Source organism: Misgurnus anguillicaudatus, chromosome 11 (assembly GCF_027580225.2).
Source record: "Misgurnus anguillicaudatus chromosome 11, ASM2758022v2, whole genome shotgun sequence".
Lineage (NCBI taxonomy): Eukaryota > Metazoa > Chordata > Actinopteri > Cypriniformes > Cobitidae > Misgurnus > Misgurnus anguillicaudatus.
The window spans coordinates 6,770,664-6,789,229 of record NC_073347.2 but is presented as its reverse complement, the minus strand read 5'-3'; the positions used below and the strand labels follow the sequence as shown (position 1 = coordinate 6,789,229).

The following is an 18,566-nucleotide window of genomic DNA, read 5'->3' as shown; positions in this document are numbered from 1 at the left end:
CCCATGTCATTATAATTTATATGCTTGCAGTTAATGATTTTTGTTAAAGACGGTTATGCTGTCATGACTGACACTGGGTGGTTTTCCAGACTGGGTTTACATTAAGCCAGGACTAGGCCTTATAGATATATTAAGGTATTTCAATCATTTTTCTCAAATATACCTTACAAAACATTTCTGGTATGCATCTCGAGAGAAAACTATGATTAAGTTGTTTTCAGTTAAGAGACCTTAGACAAATATACTATTCTGGAGGCTTAAACCCTCTCTGGGGAACTGCCCATTGATGTCCAGTGTAAAGTCTTCATTGCCGTTGGATGCCTGTACACATTTATTGATGACATGTCATACATATTTCTCAGTAAGTAGTCAATGAGTAGCAAAAATCAAATGAATAAATCTGTTCATATAAACCCATCAGTAGTTTCTTTAATTGGCACTTGTGTACAGTATAGCACAGCTAAAGATTGAAGATATATACATTGATCTGGTGTAGCAGCCCATCAGACATCTCTCCATCATTGAATATTTAAGCTTAGCAGTTTATAAACTAAGATCATGTCCATCTAGACATGAACAGCCACTCACTAACCTTAATTTAATCAGTTTATGTTTAATAGTTTGCACTATTCAATGCTTCATTTTATTTGTGTTTTAATGAAAAAGTCATTTCAGAGTATCAAAAGAATTACAGTTAAAATATGTGGTTGACATTTTCTTCATCCACGGAATGGACCATACTTCAAAGTGACAGAGGAACGTCTAGAAGACAAAAATAGTTCATCAAATCATGGTTAGAGATCATTTTATTACACAAAGCAAAACAAAGAAAGCTTTACACAATCAATCATGAAAAACTCAAAAATATTAGGTCATTTAAAATAATGGGACGTCATTGATGTCTCTATAGTGAATAATTTTATTTTAAAGAAACAGTATGTAATTTTCACCAAAACGAGAAGACTGGCATAGCTTTACACCGCTGCCCAGAGAGATGGGTCTGTGACATCATAGGGCCTTTTTACTCCTGGTCACTTCATGCGTTTTCTCTGATTGGATAGTTATCTGATCGTAAAAAGACCCTCAGAAACAGATTTAAATCCAATTGCTCAAACCACTTCGGGATGCATTTCAGACGAAACTGGACAAGTGTAAATATACCTGGTATCTCCGCGCTTTACTCAAGGTTCCCACCCCTTAGTTAACTTCAAATTCAAGGACCTTTCAAGGACTTTCCAGGTCCAATACCCTCAAATTCAAGGACTAAATGTGAGGACACATTTCAAGTGAGAGCAAGTGAGAGCAAGGTGTTACCTTTTAAGATACATTGTTACAGTTCCCTTTCAAGGGAACTTGCGCTGCGTCACTGCGGTGACACGTTGGGGGCGGCTCCAGGGGTAAGTCTGAATGTGTATCTCAAATTCAACCAATGGTGAGGCTTAACGACAAAGACAGGGTGACGTGAGAGCCAGGAAGTATATCGCTATCTGGCAAGGGAGATTCAGCGTCTCGTTCCCTTCTCAGGGAACAACTGTTACATACGTAAACAAAGATGTTTTCATGTGTCAAACACAACTATGAAAAAAGCATTTGAATCAACATTTGCATACAGAAGATATAAGCATTTAACAGTTTAGCACGTGTGCTTAAAAGGCTAAAATTTTTATGATATTATCCTACACTACACAGGGAATAATATGGATTTTCCCCCGTAAACTTCTTGCATAAAATAAATTCAAGCACTTTCAATGACCTGTATATATGTATGTATATTTTCAAAAACTTCCCAGGGCCTTGAATTTTCCCCCTGAGATTCACAAATTTTCAAGGATTTCAAGGACCCGTGGGAACCCTCCCAAACGTAAGTACGTCACTCGCAAGTTAGCCGGGAAAGAGTCAAACAAACAAAGCTTGTTGCTTTATGGAGTCAGAGCCCTTTAGGAATAGAGTTCTGACAACAGAAGTCCAAAAAGCTCAGCCGTCATGTGATTCATGGGCCGCATTTATATTGCATGATTGAAATGTGGCATAGATTCCTTCATGTGGCACAGATCGGATATGACCCATAAGCGTGTAAACAGGAAGGAAGCGAATAGATTCCTAAATTCTCCAATCGGTTTCAGACCTCATTCACATGTGGAAATAAATCAGATATGAATCGGGTACACGCATTTGCGTCCGCAATGTAAGTGAACAGATGGGATATTCCCATGTGAAGACGTGTCGTGTGTCATTGAAAATGTGACGCTGGCAATTGACGACACCATCCACGATGACATGACAATATTTCAGTTAGTTCCTGGAAGCTCATAGTGAGCCGTATTACACAGTTAAGCCCGGAATACACTGCAGGATTTTTGCACTCCTATAACATGACACTGTGTGATATGAAGCATTAAAACTTGGGTATGACAAGCATGTAGAGTCTACATTGTACGATGATGACACCTATTAAATTGGAGGCTTCGACGGCCAAGCATGCGCTAGTGGTAAGCAAATAGCAGCAAACACATTAAAGATTGTGAGGGCACATGATGTTTTGAAAAATAATAAAGCTCACAGATAAGTCATTTGTAAAAAAATACCAAAAATATTCCAAAACAAATTACAGTTGACATTTTCATGGCGACTTTAATATTATTCGATTTGATTGTAATTATTTTTCCTAATAAAAAATTTCATTGTTCCTATTGATTTTTTTATTATTATTCTCATAAATTCAAGTTTGATGAAACTGAAATTTTAAATGAAAATGTAATTTCATTACTTTGTGCAAAGATAAATGACAAAATATGTTTGCATATTAAAGTCACAGTCATTTACTAAAAACAAGTGTAAGTCAGAAATCTCTTGTTTTGTTGTGTTACTTTTGACCTACCTGTGTGTTACTTTTGTCCCAGCTGATAAGGTGAAAAGCAACAATGCGCTATTTATGTTCAAAGTGAAATTATACTTAAGTCGTTTTACGTTTGTTAAAAATTCCACCTGGTATTGATAGACCACACTTGTGAGTTATTGACCACCGCAAAAATATGTGTGTGTCTAAACTACTTATACTTTTGCCCCTGCTCTCCCTTAGTATTTCTACAACAATGTTTTTTGACAAAATAAAATCCACTAATATGAGAAGATTAGTATGGACAAGTGCTGGTATGTGCATTGTTAACATGTTTAACACTGCCTTCAACATTAAGGCACTTGTTCTTCATTTCATTGACTGTAAATAATAGTAATAATAATAATAATAATAATACCCCTGAATTAGGGTCATTTTATTTTTGTTGTTAATTTTTAACACTTTCAATTATTATTAATCCCTGAACATATTAATATATACACTCACCTAAAGGATTATTAGGAACATCATCCTAATACTGTGTTTGACCCTCTTTCCCCTACAGAACTGCCTTAATTCTATGTGGCATTGATTCAACAAGGTGCTGAAAGCATTCTTTAGAAATGTTGGCCCATATTGATAGGATAGCATCTTGCAGTTGCTAGAGATTTGTGGGATGCACATCCAGGGCATGAAGCACCCATTCCACCACATCCCAAAGATGCTCTATTGGGTGACTGATCTGGTGACTGTGGGGGCCATTTTAGTACAGTGAACTTATTGTCATGTTCATGAAACCAATTTGAAATGATTCGAGCTTTGTGACATGGTGCATTATCCTGCTGGAAGTAGCCATCAGAGGATGAGTACATGGTGGTCATAAAGGGATGGACATGGTCAGAAACAATGCTCCGGTAGGCTGTGGCATTTAAACAATGCCCAATTGGCACTAAAGGGCCTAAAGTGTGCCAAGAAAACATCCCATGACACCACCACCACCAGCCTGCACAGTGGTAACAAGGCATGATGGATCCATGTTCTTATTCTGTTTACACCAAATTCTGACTCTACCATCTGAATGTCTCAACAGAAATCGAGACTCATCAGACCAGGCAACATTTTCCAGTCTTCAACTGTCCAATTTTGGTGAGCTCGTGCAAATTGTAGCCTCTTCTTCCTTTTTGTAGTGGAGATGAGTGGTCCCCGGTGGGGTCTTCTGCTGTTGTAGCCCATCCACCTCAAGGTTGTGCGTGTTGTGGCTTCACAAATGCTTTGCTGCATACCTCAGTTGTAACGAGTGGTTATTTCAGTCAAAGTTGCTCTTCTATCAGCTTGAATCAGTCGGCCCATTCTCCTCTGACCTCTAGCATCAACAATTATCCAATACAAACGCATTGATGAACAAAGTGATTTGATGTAGTGCTAATATACAATCATATTTTTTAAATGTCTTAAGTTTTAAAACTTTCATCAAGTTTATCACATTCAGTATTTTCTGCTGCAGCTCGGGAACTCTTGAGAGGCTCCATCATCTGCCATTGCTGTACAAAATCATTGACGCAGTGGGTAAAAAGCTTTCTAGAAGCATAACAAACGCGATTATATCAAACAAAGAAATAAAACTTTGTGAAGCGTTCTGTTCCCACTGTCATGGACCTGTAAATCATTGTGCCATCTCATCACTCTCCTACTGAACTGTACTCCGCGCTCCAGTGCCGAGCAAAAAAACATGCATCCCCTGCTCAAAACACAGTACAACTGAGGGGTAACCTTTTGATTTCTCTGATGAAGCTAATACGGAAATTACTTAAACTGCAATTCTTCGACTGTCCACTAGAAGCTCCAAAGAGAGTCAATTCCCATAGATCCCCATGTTAAAATGGCGAACCAGCCACTTCAGCTTCACCCACATCCCGCCCCTTTACCCATTTTCGGTTATCTGGGAGTGATGCGTGATGACGCGTGGCCAAGATGCCGATGGCAGGCAACACCTACTTTAAGAATATTTAGAAACCAATGGGTGATGTCACGAACACTACGTCCATTTTTTTTACAGTCTATGAGTACAACATACAGTAATGCTATCTTTTGTTGCATAAGGGTCGACTTAAGTTTTTTAAGGTGAGGTAATGAATAGTGTATTCGAATTTTGCACGGAAGTAGAGGATCGGACTGATATTCGTTTTGCCAAGATCATTTATGTGTCCGCATGCAAATGGAAAATTTTTAACCTATCTGATCAGAGAAAACACATGATGTGACCAGATGTAAAAAGGCCCATAGTATTGACAGTACTGCTTTCAAATTGCTGTTAACACAAAGTCTTTCATGGAGACCATACATACCTGCTTTAATAGACTGTCTGTCTGAAAGGGACAGTTGGGGAGATCATCATTCTTGCCCATCTTTCTGCACATAGTTCGGGAGATCTCTACTGTCAGAACGTAGCGGATACCTTTCACTATCTATAACAAAAAAGACTGTGCATGACACACTTATTGATTACACTAAAGGTATACATACCCATACATATAACATAAGCCTCTACCTGTCTTTTTGCATCATCAATAGCTGATGATCTGAACAGAAAAGCATCATTGGATTTATTGTTGAATGAGTATGTTCCCACCAGGACAGCCTTCTTTACACCCGTGTCATTTGTACTAACGTTTTGTAGAGCTCCTGGAATCGGCCGCCAGACATAACTGTCAACTGGATTGCAACAAACATATTAGTGTGAAATTTTTACAAATATAGACCCTAAAAATGCTGGGTTGGGTCACAAAGGGGTAAACCCAACTTACTGGGTGGCAATTTGACCCATGATGGTTTGTTTGTTGGGTCAAATCAGTGCTTCTCAATTATTCTCTGTCACGCCCCCCCTAGGAAGAAGTAAACATTTCGCGCCCCCCCAACTTTACGCCGCTACTGTAAATAGTATAATTTATCTTTAAAATTACACATCTGCAAAACATTGTATCCTTATTAACATTAAAGAAAACACAAAAAAAAGAAATATCGATCAACTTACAGCATAGAATAACTTTATTAACATTTTTTAGTCTGTAACAGAAAAGACTTAAAATGCATCAATTTGCCTGAAAAAAAATCAATCCTTGTTTAAAGTATAATATTTTTTGACCGTTTGATACTGAAAAATTAAATTAAATATAATCAATAAATAATAATAAAAACTCAAGCGGCTTATCAGCGTGACTGGGGTGTAATGTCTTTAAGTGACAGTGCAAAAAATCACTTCCTGAAAAAGTATTTTTCCCCAGGGTCTCGCGCGCCCCCCCTGGTGTCACTTCGAGCCCCCCCTGGGGGTCCCGCTCCACTATTTGAGAAGCACTGGGTCAAATCATGGGCGGCGGAACCACTATATGTGGGTGGGAGATGACCCACCCACTTTTTAAGCCCAATAATATTGGACTTTTTCTCTAATTTAGCTGTTCACTTGTCAGTCAAATCCATTTCCACTTAAAGAATGCCCTAATACATTAAAATCCATTCCGGGTTTTAGCCACACACTTGACATCCATTGCTGCTTCCTCAAATCCATTCCACTTGGCTCATTTAGAGTCCATTTATTTCTATTAGACTGGCTCCCTTTGTGGCCATTTTCAAGTCAAGATTAAAAACATACTTTTATATAATATATGATAAAGCTTTTATATCTGGTTGAAGTACTCTGTCTTTTACGTTTGTTTTATATTTTATATACTATATTTTATTTTATATATATTTTATTATGATTATTAATATTTTTACATTATGGTTGTCATGTTTTACTTTATTTTAGTATTTTCTCTTTTATTGTGCCAGTGTTTGGTTTCTCTGGTGTAAAGCACATTGGACAACCTGTGTTGTAGAAATGGTGCTATAGAAATAAAATTTGACATTGACATATAATTTAAACTCCATTTCGTGTTTTCACTACTAGCCCCCTGGGCTCCTGCGACACAACAAGGTAGGCAAAGCTTAAACAAAGCTTTTACACCATAAAAGTATCTATTTCAATTGGACCCACCCACATTTTTTGGCTTCCGATACCTACCAAATACAACATTTTCTGTGTTCATTTAACCCAACGGCAGGGTTTGACACTTGTGTGAAAATAACCCAGCAGTTTTTACAGTAAGTATGATCAGTATGTAATATTTCATGGCTGGTTTATGAAGATGTCAAGAGTAAGACATTAATGTTGATGGTAAAACATTATTGTAATTTACTAAATATTGTTTTAACTCATAAGGGGACAAGTCGTGTCACCAAACCACACCATGTGAAGTCATACTGCAACTAGTTTTGTCTAGCTGTCTAGAGGACAACTTAAGTAACACAACTTCAATCGTCATTTGTATAAAATCACCAAAAGCACACAGACTCCAAAACAAAATCCACACAAATAAAAACACAAAAGTGATCTTACCGAGTGAGCATAAGCCTGCTAGAAAAAACAACACAAGAAGATGATGACAGACCTTCATGTCTGTTAATGCTCTCTCAAGTCTATACTTCAACTTCCTGTTCAGCAACACTTTAACCAGCACGCAGCAGATCTCAAACAACAGTCACATCTTCATTGGCCGAGAGGTTTGATGCCTTCACGGACTGAGAGGAGCTCCAAGGCGGTGTCAGGTGGAATCCATCAACTCTACTGATTACTGTTTGAAACATAAATGATAATCCAAAAGCATTGTGAGGCACATTTTTTCTGTGGTGTTAGAGGTCATAAAGGAGGAAATATTTCTATAAATATCAGACTTTTTAGAGACCACTGTAATCGAGAACAAAGCACTGAATCCTTCCTCAATTCAAATGAAAGTAACCGTGTTTGTGCTTCAGTGCTTTGAAGGATCCGAGTGAACTCCTGTGGTTTTCAGCCACATCCTGTGATGAAATTCACTGATAACTGTGCAGCACATATATGTGAGTATTGCATCTGACCGGTTATCAAGTTGGAAGAGCTCTTTTGTACAAGTTGTGAGTTTTTCAGGACCTTACAATTTTTTGATATGTGTGTACTATGGTCAATATTATGATGCTTTATCATTGTGTTGATATTTGAATGTCTTATCATATTATGATGATATTTGAATCAATTGTTTTGCTGACCTATAAGATTTGTTTTGTTACTTGAACTAAAACTGTAAATTTTAGTTTGTCATGGTTATCAAGTTTATTTAGTTGCTTTCACTAGCCAAAAACTAGCACTTTATTTAATGCTGACCTATACTGCCCTACAAAGCGAAAGCGCAGTAACTACGCATTTGGTCAAAATTGAGTTAAGGGTTAAAATGGGCTTTGTGAGATCTGTTGTGTATTGTGACAAAGTCTCCTGGTTAAATTTTGTCCCATTTCAGAGAAATGTGTGTGCCAAAATTGCAGTAACATGTTTGACTGGCTGGTGTAAAAAACTTTAAAGCCATTTTTCTCAGTTTCAGTGTTTGCGTAGATACTGCACTTAGCCTTTGGAGGGCAGTATAAGATATTTGATATACTAACAAAGATTGATATTTTAATTATTTGTTTTGGTGACCTATTTGTTACATTATTAAAATCTCTGACCTATAAGATTTGTTACTGTTTTGATGACATCCAACGAAGTAGTAACAAAAATGAGCCGATGATGTAGTGAGAAGCGCACCAACATGTGGGCACTGACAAAACGTTGCACAACGTTTTTTAAAGGGGACATTTCACAAGACTTTTTTAAGATGCCAAATATATCTTTAGTGTCCCCAGTGTACGTATGTAAAGTTTTAGCTCAAAATACCATATCGATAATTTATTATAGTTAAAAGTGCAACTTTGTAGGTGTGAGCAAAAATGTGCCATTTTTGGGTGTGTCCTTTTAAATGCAAATGAGCTGATCTCTGCACTAAATGGCAGTGCTGTGATTGGATAGTGTGGATTAAGGGGCGGTATTTTCCCCTTCTGACATCACAAGAGGAGCCAAATTTCAATTACTTATTTTTTCACATGTTTGCAAAGAATGGATTACCAAAACGCTGCGCAGCACTGGGGACCCAATTATAACACTTAAATATGGAAATAGTCAGATTTTCATGATATGTCCCCTTTAAACAGAAACGGTGATGTGGTGAACACCCTGATGAGTTGCAACTACAGTAGCTGAGAAGGTGATCTCTGTGTTCTTTTTGAAATGTTTCCAGAGCCTGATGAATTCATTATGAATGTGTGTTTAAAGGGAATGTAAGTAGGATTTTAAGTATTTTATTAATCAAAATCAATGTCTTTATTCATAAATATGTCCTCGTTGGTGTCAGATGACCTCTGCCAGTGATCTGACTTTTCTTTGTAAGCTTAGAATTTCTCCTCTTTACTTACATTGAACGGGTAAGTTCAAGGAGGCCCTTAATAACATGTGAACCAGTAGCAACGGACAAGGAGATCAGTGATTACATAACGGATACTGTAGTTGCAACACGCATTTGGAAATGCGAGGCGCTAGAGAGCACTGTTCGTTTGAACGCAAAATACGATTTCACCACTAGATGGGGGTAAGTCTTACTTATTGCCCCTTTAAAGGTCCCGTTCTTTCTGTGTTTTTGAAGATTTGATTGGGTTTACAGTGCACAATATAACATGTGTTCGTGTTTCACATGTAAAAACGTCATATTTTTCACTACTACAGTTCGAAAAATGTGATCTGGAAAAATGTGACCTTTAATACTGTAAAATGTTCAATGTTACAGTCACTGCCCTTGCAGTCAAGAATGAAAGTGATCATCCTAACTTAAACCCATTGTACGAGCTGTCTCTTTAGCACCGCGTGGTTTATTTACATGTTGCTGCTGATTCAACTGCAGTTCTGACACGCCCACCAAACAAGAGATAACGTATCTCAAACCCTGTTGCACATCGAATCCAGGAAACATGCTGTTCAACCCGGAAACAGTAGCAAAAAGTTGCGCACCGGTTTGAACTTGCAGCGACCCAAGGTTGATTCCCGGCTCGTGGTCATTTGCCGATACTTCTCTCTCCACCTCTCCACCGTCCCGTCCACACACTGTTAAATAAAGGCAAAAATTGCAAAAAAACAAACTGTTTGGGAACTGTTGCTGATCTCTGAATACATGCTGATGTGTTTTTGATTGTCTCATTTTGTTGGTTCGAGCTAATAAATAAATTTTTGTTTGGTATATGGAACCCTTGCCTATTTTTTATCACTACAATGCTTATATAGACAAGCGTTTTTCTGTTCCCAGAATCACAGCCCAGGGCCATTTCTGGCAATTTTGGCACCCGTGAAATCCCTAGTGGACTGGTGTTGGGCAGATGCGTCAAGCCCATTCAAACTGCACGTGCCCACACCAAATAAATGTCTATTATTTTGTTACAGATGTCGTGAGTCTCGCCCCTCCCTAGTTTCCACCTCGAGGAGGTCCCAAAACACCCCAATGACCAGACACACGAGAGAAGGCAAGTATAATTAAAACAAACTTTATTTAAATTAGTTAAAAAGTCCCGTGGTGCCTTTCCTTTTTCCTGAGGCAAAGAGAGAGACAAGGTAAGTAACATGTTGACTGAAGTGAGTACCTTGTGCCGTGGCGTCTGCTTCGGGGGCAGATGTCAGAGTCTCCCAGGCCAGCCGGACTTCTTTTAGGATGCAAAGGGGGTTAATATTCGGCTCTCAATGTATGCACAGAAAGGTAAGTAATTCATCGCTGTGGATATGCAAGTAGGTGTCCCAGGTAAGTAGCTTGAATGTGCAGAAGTGGATGCGCAGGGATGAATGGACCTTCACAGGCACGTATTCAGGAAGGACAACTGGATCTTTACTCTAGACTTACAAGAATGTATTCACAGGTAAGTGGTTCTTAGCTTTAGGCATACAGGGGCATACTCTTAGGTAAGTGGCTTCTAGCTCGGGCATACAGAGGCCTACTCTCGTAAGTGGTTTGTAGCTGTGGGCATACAGGTACGTGTTCAGAGGTAAGTGACTCTAGGTCTAGGCATGCAGGTACGTGTGCAAAATAGATAGCTGGGTCTTCTCTCTCTGGACATACAGGGGCGTATTTACAGGTAAGTGGCTCTTAGCTTTGGGGCATACAGGTACGTGTTCAGAGGTAAGTGACTCTTAGTCTGGCTCTTCAGTGAATACACAAGAACACAAAGCATTCAATTCACAGACCCTCAAAGAGATGGACGACAGGCTTTGGCCTCGTTGGAGCTTGGGAATCTGGAGAGGATGTGTTTCACCCAGCACTTGTGACTTCTTCACTGGGGCGGACTTCCCGGACCACGTTCAACCCGGTCACCTTTACTCGTAAGCAATACTCCCACGACGACTCAAAACCTTTGGCTCAAAACTGCAAAGCTAGTAGGAGTCAGACTCACAGCATTACTTCACAATATATATAGCTTCAGTGAATGCAGGGAGAAAAGATACACCACCTCTTGACTTCGAATAAGGGTAAATGGAGGGGTATGGATCGGACACTGCTGCTCATGGACCTACCACGGCCACGGCCCCCGCCACCACACTGGGTGGGTTCAGGTCAGTTGTTTATACCAGGCCCGTGTGTAGACAAGTACCGGAGTTGAACGCTTCCCTCTCCTCTCTTTCAACCCACGGGACAAGAGATCTAGACAGGGGCGAACTCCTAGAAGGACTCCACAGTAGGTCAACATACACAGAGGTCACACAGTTGTAACTTCATACAGCAGGTAATACTTCCCAACGTTAACGTCCTTTCCCACACTATTCACACTGTTCCTTACTTGTTGACGTTGCCTCACCACCTCCGGGTGGGAGAAAAGAGGGTCAGGAGTTATAAGCGGGCATACATAGAAAAGGTGGTCACTGCTAGCTTAGCGTACACTCTCCTTAACAGGATTTCCTTCTCGGCCTAAAGAGTGAATGCAGACAACAGGGACACAGCACAGTACTGCAATCTTCAGGTGTACACACGTCAAAAACAGACTCACCCACTGCACTTCACACACTCTAGTGAATTAAGGTCGGCACTCTACGTTTGGACCGAGGGTTCGCTCGGGGAACAATCGAACTCGCTGACTTAGCGAGTGGCCCAGAGTAAACGTTGCAGCCGCAGCAAGATAACGTCCTCCCAATCCAACTGGTATTCGGCTTGCCCACAAATCCTTCCGACAGTGGGGCCGCTTACACACTGTTTCACAACTCAAAGAAAATGCTGGTATTCCATATTCAAAGTAAGACACACAGACGTGATGGTAATTCAGTGTACTCACAACTCCGTTGATGCTATTTTCCTCTCCTTTCCTTCAGCTACTCGCACAACACAGCCGGAAGTGCGATATCCGCTTGACACCATATCCTCTAGCAGCTCTTCAGGGTAAATGATCTTTCCACAAAGACAACACAGATCAACAAAGCTCTTTATCCAACAAAGTTTCCCATTCTCAAACCTGTATATTCCTGTCTGCCCAATCCTTCCGTTCGCTTTGCGAGTCTCCAAGTCCAGAATACATCCGTCTCCTTTTCCTCTCCAAACGCCCCAATCGCTCCGTTCCACCCGCAGTATCTGCTGGAAATCAACTTCCTCTTCCTGTGTTTCTAATGCCCTCTGTATACGTCTCCTTCCTGTTGAATCCCCCAATCGATGATCGCCAGGCTCAGCGACACACCTGTTGCCGATAATGCCCAAATTTAGGTCTCCCGGAGTTCCCGGAAGTGACTGGTGTTCGGGGAATAGCGTCCGGGCAGAACTAATTTTCCACCACTTTCGGTTCCGCCCCTTCGAAAAGTCACTCCGTGATAAATATATCAAGACTACACTTGAGCAGGTGTTATCAGTGAACATGCTGTACAACCGTTGGCTGAGTTACAGACACTCATAAAAAACTGATGCCGAGTATCTAACATTCTCTAACAGCAGTCAGGTTGTCAATGTTTGTGTCAAACAAGTTGTGAATTTGTTGTAACATTAAAACAGGAGTGACTTACTCTCTGTGCTTAAAGTGATGCTTGAGTGGTTTTCTCCTCTATGTGTGAACTAAGATGATGGTGAACAATTCCACAATATGCTTTTTTTCATTGGTTGTTGGTTTAATCTTACCCAGATACAATAGTGCTATTTTCTAATTGGCTATTGTATAGCATCTGTCTTTTTTGATTGGCTGATAAGTGGAAGGCTCGACTAAAAGATCTCCAGAGACGCGCTTGATTCCTGTCTGGTTCCATAGAGAGAGAGCGGCGCTGCGGCATGTTAAATACGTTTTTCTGCGTGAGAAATAAAATGTGTGGTGAGAGTACCTGACAAAAGGGTTAGGGTTAGGGTTTACACAAAATTATTGTGTAGCCTATTTCATTGTTTTTAGCAATGAAATGGGTGTCCTGTAATTTGGTTGTGAGTTTATGTTTGCTTTTCAAATGTTGCAGTATGTGCACTACTGGGCCACCGTAGAAATCTACACCCCTTATGTCACACAAAAAGATAGTTATGATTAGTTTATATGTCAAATATTTCACATATAAAATCTGTTTATATTTTAAATTGTCAAAAACTTTCAGTGAAGTGTTTCAAAACTTATCACAATCTTAATCTGATGGATGTTAGATGTTTGAAATTACTTTTGTAGGCAAAATATTCTTGTTTCAAATTGTATTTTCTTTCACTAGAAAACATACATTTTAATTTAGGAAAATATATATTATAAATGAATGACTTAATATTGAATATTGAAAAAAGCAGCTAATAAGGGCCAAGAATAGATGTGAACTACTTTAATTTCTTTAGTATGCATCTCAGGGTGATACGTCAAGAAGCTTCTTCATAAAATGCCACAAGTATGACAAAATCTTATGACTCTACTTCATATAATAAAATATAGTTTTGAATTATTTTTGATGCTTTTAGTCACATCATCATTCCTATAGTTACATTTGTGTTATTCTATAGTTTTGATGAATTTACTGTTCTATAATGTAAAAAATATAAATAAAGTGCTGGTAGTGTACATGTGATAAAGTTGATTCATCTGACTTGAATAAATTAAGTAAATGCAGTAGTTTAATAAATGCATATATTTATATATGAATCATTCATTTTTTATGTATTATATAAAGCTCTAAACACGTGTTTCATCTTTACCCATTTACATTAAACTAAACTGAAAATAATAAACATTGTATACTTTCATCAAAATATAAATAACAAGTTTCAGTTTTTGTATCCAGTGCTGTTTATTTAGAAACATTTGGTATGCAAGCCAACACAGAGCATAAAAGTATACTTTCATTTTTTTACAGATGGATCATAATGATACTACAGTCGGGTACTTTTGTAACTTTACACCCAATGTACAACACGAGCTGTTTAGACATGTGAGACTCCTGTAAAAATATCAGCAGCAAAACTAATCTGCAGCAATTCATTTTCACACGTTAAATACATCATAAAATTAATCACACCAGCGAGAGATTTGGCTGAAGGTCATCAGTGTAGAAACAAACATCAGGATGTTTTTCTCCGTCTGACAGGACTTCATTTGGGAAAAATAATTATAATATTCATACAAAAATATTGGAGCGAGCATCCCTTTATTAAAATAAAGATTTTCATCTGTTCTGCATTCATTAAACTCTGTTTCAGAGGCTGCTACAAAATATCTATGGCATGCAAATGTAATTAAATAATCGAAATATCATTAAATATGCTTCATGGATCATTTAGTACTTTTTAAAGAGAAGTGATTTTCTAACAATGTTTGTTCAAGGTTGCCTTTAACCTCATCTAATAAAAGATTATCATGGATAACAATGTAGGTCTAATATAGCTTTAAATGTAGACATAATAGATGACCTAATTTATTTAAAGCATTTGGTGTTTTCCAGACTACTGTATATACAAACAGCTAATACATTATGTATGTTTGTTCGGGTTAAACTCTAAATACAATTTCCATTGAATACTGTCTTTTATCATTAAAAGTCTCCATTGTATTTATCATCATTTGTATAATCTAGTGCAAAGGTGTGGCACTTGTTTTGGTTTTATGTTTGTCAATAAAGGTCACTTAAAACAATAAATAATTAAATAAACACATTTAATATACAGATAGACAAATATATAAATAAATAGAAATACGGATAAACATGCATGTCCACAAATAAATAAATAAACCCTAAACAGAAGATTAAACAAAAATTATAAACTTACAAATGAAAGTTTGTTTTTTGTTTTGTTAAATCAATCAATTCAACCAAGTCTTAGCATTATAAGACAAAACAACAACAACAAACAAACAAATAATGTTCAAGATGTTTGTTGTGCTTTAATTAGCCGGTCAGAGACATCTTAAACAATTTGTTTAATAAAAATGTACTGTACATGGCATGCATGTCTGAAAGATCCTAATTATGCTGGCATAAAAGTGCAGCACCTTCGCCATTATAAATTAAAAATAATCTGAGATACTAACTTCTAGGGCTGGCATGAATGCTTTTTTTCACAAGTTCACTGTCAGCGTGTCAATGAAACCCATGTCCAAATAAATCATCACATCCGTATCAGTCTGTAGATCAACTAGAGACACTGCGTCTGCACGTCAAGCTCAAAAGTCTCTTGACAGATTTAGTTCATTCTGGCTGTATCAAAATTGTACAAATGTATGCTTTTTCTGGAGCCTTTTAAGTCTATCCCAATGTGAGTTTGTTTATAACATGCTTTGTGAACGCAAAGTACACCATTTTTCACATTCTGCCAATTTTGAATCATAACATTTTAAATAATATACAGAAAAAGTGCAACTAAAATAACCTGATCCACATCTAATCGACACACACGATAAACCAACTAACCGATATTGTCAGTACAACCCCTGCTAAAAGTTAAATGTGACTTTTATGAACGGCTGTCATTCCAGCTGACTGCGAACAAATAACTGTGATGTACCATTAAAAATAATAACCACTTTATTATGATTCAGAAACAGCTACATCTCTGGGATGTCTGAATCTTTTAACATCAGCCGAGACACTTGTTTAGCCATCAGTCCAGTACTCGAACAACAACACAGTCCAACAACGGTCGGTCAGATTCTTTCACTTTGCTCCAGATGCTCTGCTGGTCCTGGTGTCCTGTCCAAAGCCTGGACATTGAGACACGTCCCTAAAGTTACAGAGCCTGCTGTGTCTGGATTGGGCACTATAGATGAGTGGATGTGAGTCTTTTCATGCCTCTTCTCTGAGCAAGACCTGAAGAGAGAACTGGCTCCAGTTTTGGGGCTTGTGGTGATCGATTCAAAGCAGAGTATGTTGCAGCCATCGCCCCCTGAAGAATGATGTCATACGTTGATTTAGCATATCATACATTATAATGTGTTAAATGATTATTGCATTGACATTGTGAAGTCAAGTTTATTTATATAGCGTTTTTCACAATTGTTTAATTGTGGAGAAAACACATCAGTGGACAACAAAAGATTAAACTGTTACAGACATGGTATGATCCCATACGGCAAAATACATTTCTTTGGCCAAAAAATATGCAAATTACGTTTTGCAGAAAGTAAAGCTAATTGAATATATATTTTTTGTATTTAAAAATATATTTAGTTTTAACCTTCATACATTAACATATATTTCAAAATGTATTTCAGGGGCGTCAAAAAATTTCTAATTTTACAACCTATATGGCAAAAAATATTTTTCCTGGCCAAAATATAAAAGTTTGTATAAAATGTATAAATTTTAAACATACAATTTATATATTATATTATATTTTTACAGTTGAAAATATATAAGTTTACTACCTAAAGTTTAGTTGCATCTGCTCACGCGAAACCTCCATGTGTAGAATTTTTTTTTTTAAGTTTAGTTTTGCGTGCTCATGTGAAACTTTCCCGCACGTTTACAGGTTTGTAACACACAAAGTTTTTTTATGTGATATAAATGCTTTAAAATATATTTATTTTATAAAATATATTTCAAAATATACAAAAATGGTAAAAAAATTGTTGAAAAATATATATTTAAAATGTATTTCAAAATATATTTCAGTAATTTTGGAAATTTTTGGGATATTTTGAAATATATTTAAAATGATTTTTTTAAAAGTATATATATTTTGCCATATGTGATGCTTCATTCTATGATGAACTGCTTGATTATCATTTATCATTAGCATTTTATTGCATAAAAGTTTGGGTTAATTTTTCTATAATAGAAAGAATGTGAATTTTAAATGGGCATCAAAGCAAACAGCAAAGGACTACAATTTTATTTCATTGTGTTTTTAAAAGTTCCCAAATGTGCATTTTTTCAGCTAAACACTGGGTGGCGATGTTGGACTTTGTTAATAAAATTAGCATCTGAGAAAATGCCTTTTTCTTTACATTCAGACAAAGCTCTCTCATCCGTTAGCTTTTCTTGAATGTTTTTTCTTTTTCTTTTTTATTATAACAAATGTAAAAAATTAAAATTTTTCCACTGTACATAATGTGTACATCTATCATTATGTTGGCAGATAGATGTCATGAATGACAGATGGCATTACCTTCACTAGTTGCACATCTTGTCTGATCAGCTGACTCTGAGATAACTCATCTCGATTGACTATCCACGGATGACGGAGAACCAGAGGTGCTGTCAGCCGCTGGTGAGGGTCCACGTGTAGCATTTTAGTGACAATGTCCTGTTTAAACATGTCAAAAATTAGAGGCTAAGATGCAATATTATAGATTAATAAAAAAAGCATCTTTCTCAAAAATATCTACTAGCCACTATTACAGTTAGAGTACAGTAATATTTACAATACTGTATATCTGTGAACACAATGCACTTTTTGATTTTAATCTATTTTGATCCATCCATCCATCCATCCATCTATTTATAGACAAAAGAAACCTGACTTTGGCTGCATCCGACACTGTGTCCCAGTTGCCTCCTGTCAAAGCAAATTTCCCACTTCCAATGCGGGCCAAGATCTCCTCTGGTGTGTCGTCAGGTCCATTAGCGAAGGGTGTGAATCTGTGGGACAGAACGAGTGCTGAGTGGGTGAAAGAACTTTAAAATGTGCCCTTTTGGGTGAGAACAAAAAGTCAAAGATCAGCTTTTTTCACAATACCCCATTTCCACCAGTTATTTTTAGACTACACATATGGCCACGTCTGGATGGGATTTTTTTTAAATGTCCTGATTACACAGAGGTTTAAAGCTCAATCCATATCCAGGAACATTAAATTAAGAGTGCTGCTTGGCTTGTGATAGCTTTGGCATTGTGTAGCACACAATTACTCTGTGTCTAGTGTTGAACTGACCCAGATTACTTACAATAATAATCCCCTTCACTCGGCTCTCTGAGTGCCCTTATCAGTGAAATGAGAGAAATGATTTGTTTGCATTACTGTCACAGAGGCCACACCTTATTCTGTAGGAAATTAGAAACATTAAAATGACACTCCACTTTTTTTGAAAATATGCTAATTTTTCATTTTCCTAGGAACTATACTCTTATTCTGGCGTAATAATCAAGGACTTTGCTGGTGTAATATGGCTGCAAGAGGCGCAATGATATTACACAGCGCCTGAAAATAGTCCCCTTGGTAACTTTCAATAGCAGGGGACTATTTTTGGGCAGTCTGTAATATCACTACGCCTGCTGCAGCCATGTTACGGCAGCAAAGTCCTTGATTATTACGCCAGAATGAGAGTATAGTTCCTAGCCATATCTGCCTAGAAAACCACAACTTTAAATTTTCTGGCGGTCTTAGTACACGA

At 37.7% G+C, this 18,566-nt stretch overlaps 2 protein-coding genes and 1 long non-coding RNA gene across 3 annotated transcripts in view; 1 reads left to right on the top strand and 2 right to left on the bottom strand.

Moving 5' to 3' along the window:
* Window positions 1–388: 388 nt before the first annotated feature.
* On the bottom strand, window positions 389–7,403 carry cst7 (cystatin f). Its single transcript, XM_055171072.2, has 4 exons — window positions 7,269–7,403; window positions 5,385–5,548; window positions 5,182–5,301; window positions 389–762 (listed from the first exon to the last, which is right to left on the bottom strand). Exons 1-4 carry the CDS (start codon window positions 7,324–7,326, stop codon window positions 667–669), a joined length of 438 nt encoding a protein of 145 aa, XP_055027047.2. The 5' UTR covers window positions 7,327–7,403; the 3' UTR covers window positions 389–666.
* A 225-nt stretch (window positions 7,404–7,628) lies between these two features.
* On the top strand, window positions 7,629–18,264 carry LOC141368776 (uncharacterized). Its single transcript, XR_012372034.1, has 3 exons — window positions 7,629–7,768; window positions 17,314–17,445; window positions 17,683–18,264. It is a non-coding gene; the product is annotated as an uncharacterized lncRNA (long non-coding RNA).
* rps6ka2 (ribosomal protein S6 kinase, polypeptide 2) overlaps window positions 14,877–18,566 on the bottom strand; it is a 72,495-nt gene continuing 68,805 nt past the window's right edge. Inside the window, exons 19-21 of the mRNA XM_055171066.2 lie at window positions 17,699–17,816; window positions 17,344–17,481; window positions 14,877–16,119 (exon numbers count right to left, since the gene is read on the bottom strand). Coding sequence (XP_055027041.1) covers window positions 15,994–16,119; window positions 17,344–17,481; window positions 17,699–17,816 — 382 coding nt within the window. The 3' untranslated portion in view covers window positions 14,877–15,993. The remainder of the gene's footprint in view (window positions 16,120–17,343; window positions 17,482–17,698; window positions 17,817–18,566) is intronic.

What these genes read in the sequence shown, in the direction of transcription:
- cst7 (XM_055171072.2), bottom strand. Translation starts at nt 7,326, where the DNA reads ATGAAGGTCTGTCATCATCTTCTTGTGTTGTTTTTTCTAGCAGGCTTA. An exon ending in TTGATGATGCAAAAAGACAG is followed by an intron (nt 5,302 to 5,384) that starts GTAGAGGCTTAT and finishes TTTTTGTTATAG; the next exon opens with ATAGTGAAAGGTATCCGCTA. An exon ending in CAGACAGTCTATTAAAGCAG is followed by an intron (nt 763 to 5,181) that starts GTATGTATGGTC and finishes TTTGTCTTCTAG; the next exon opens with ACGTTCCTCTGTCACTTTGA.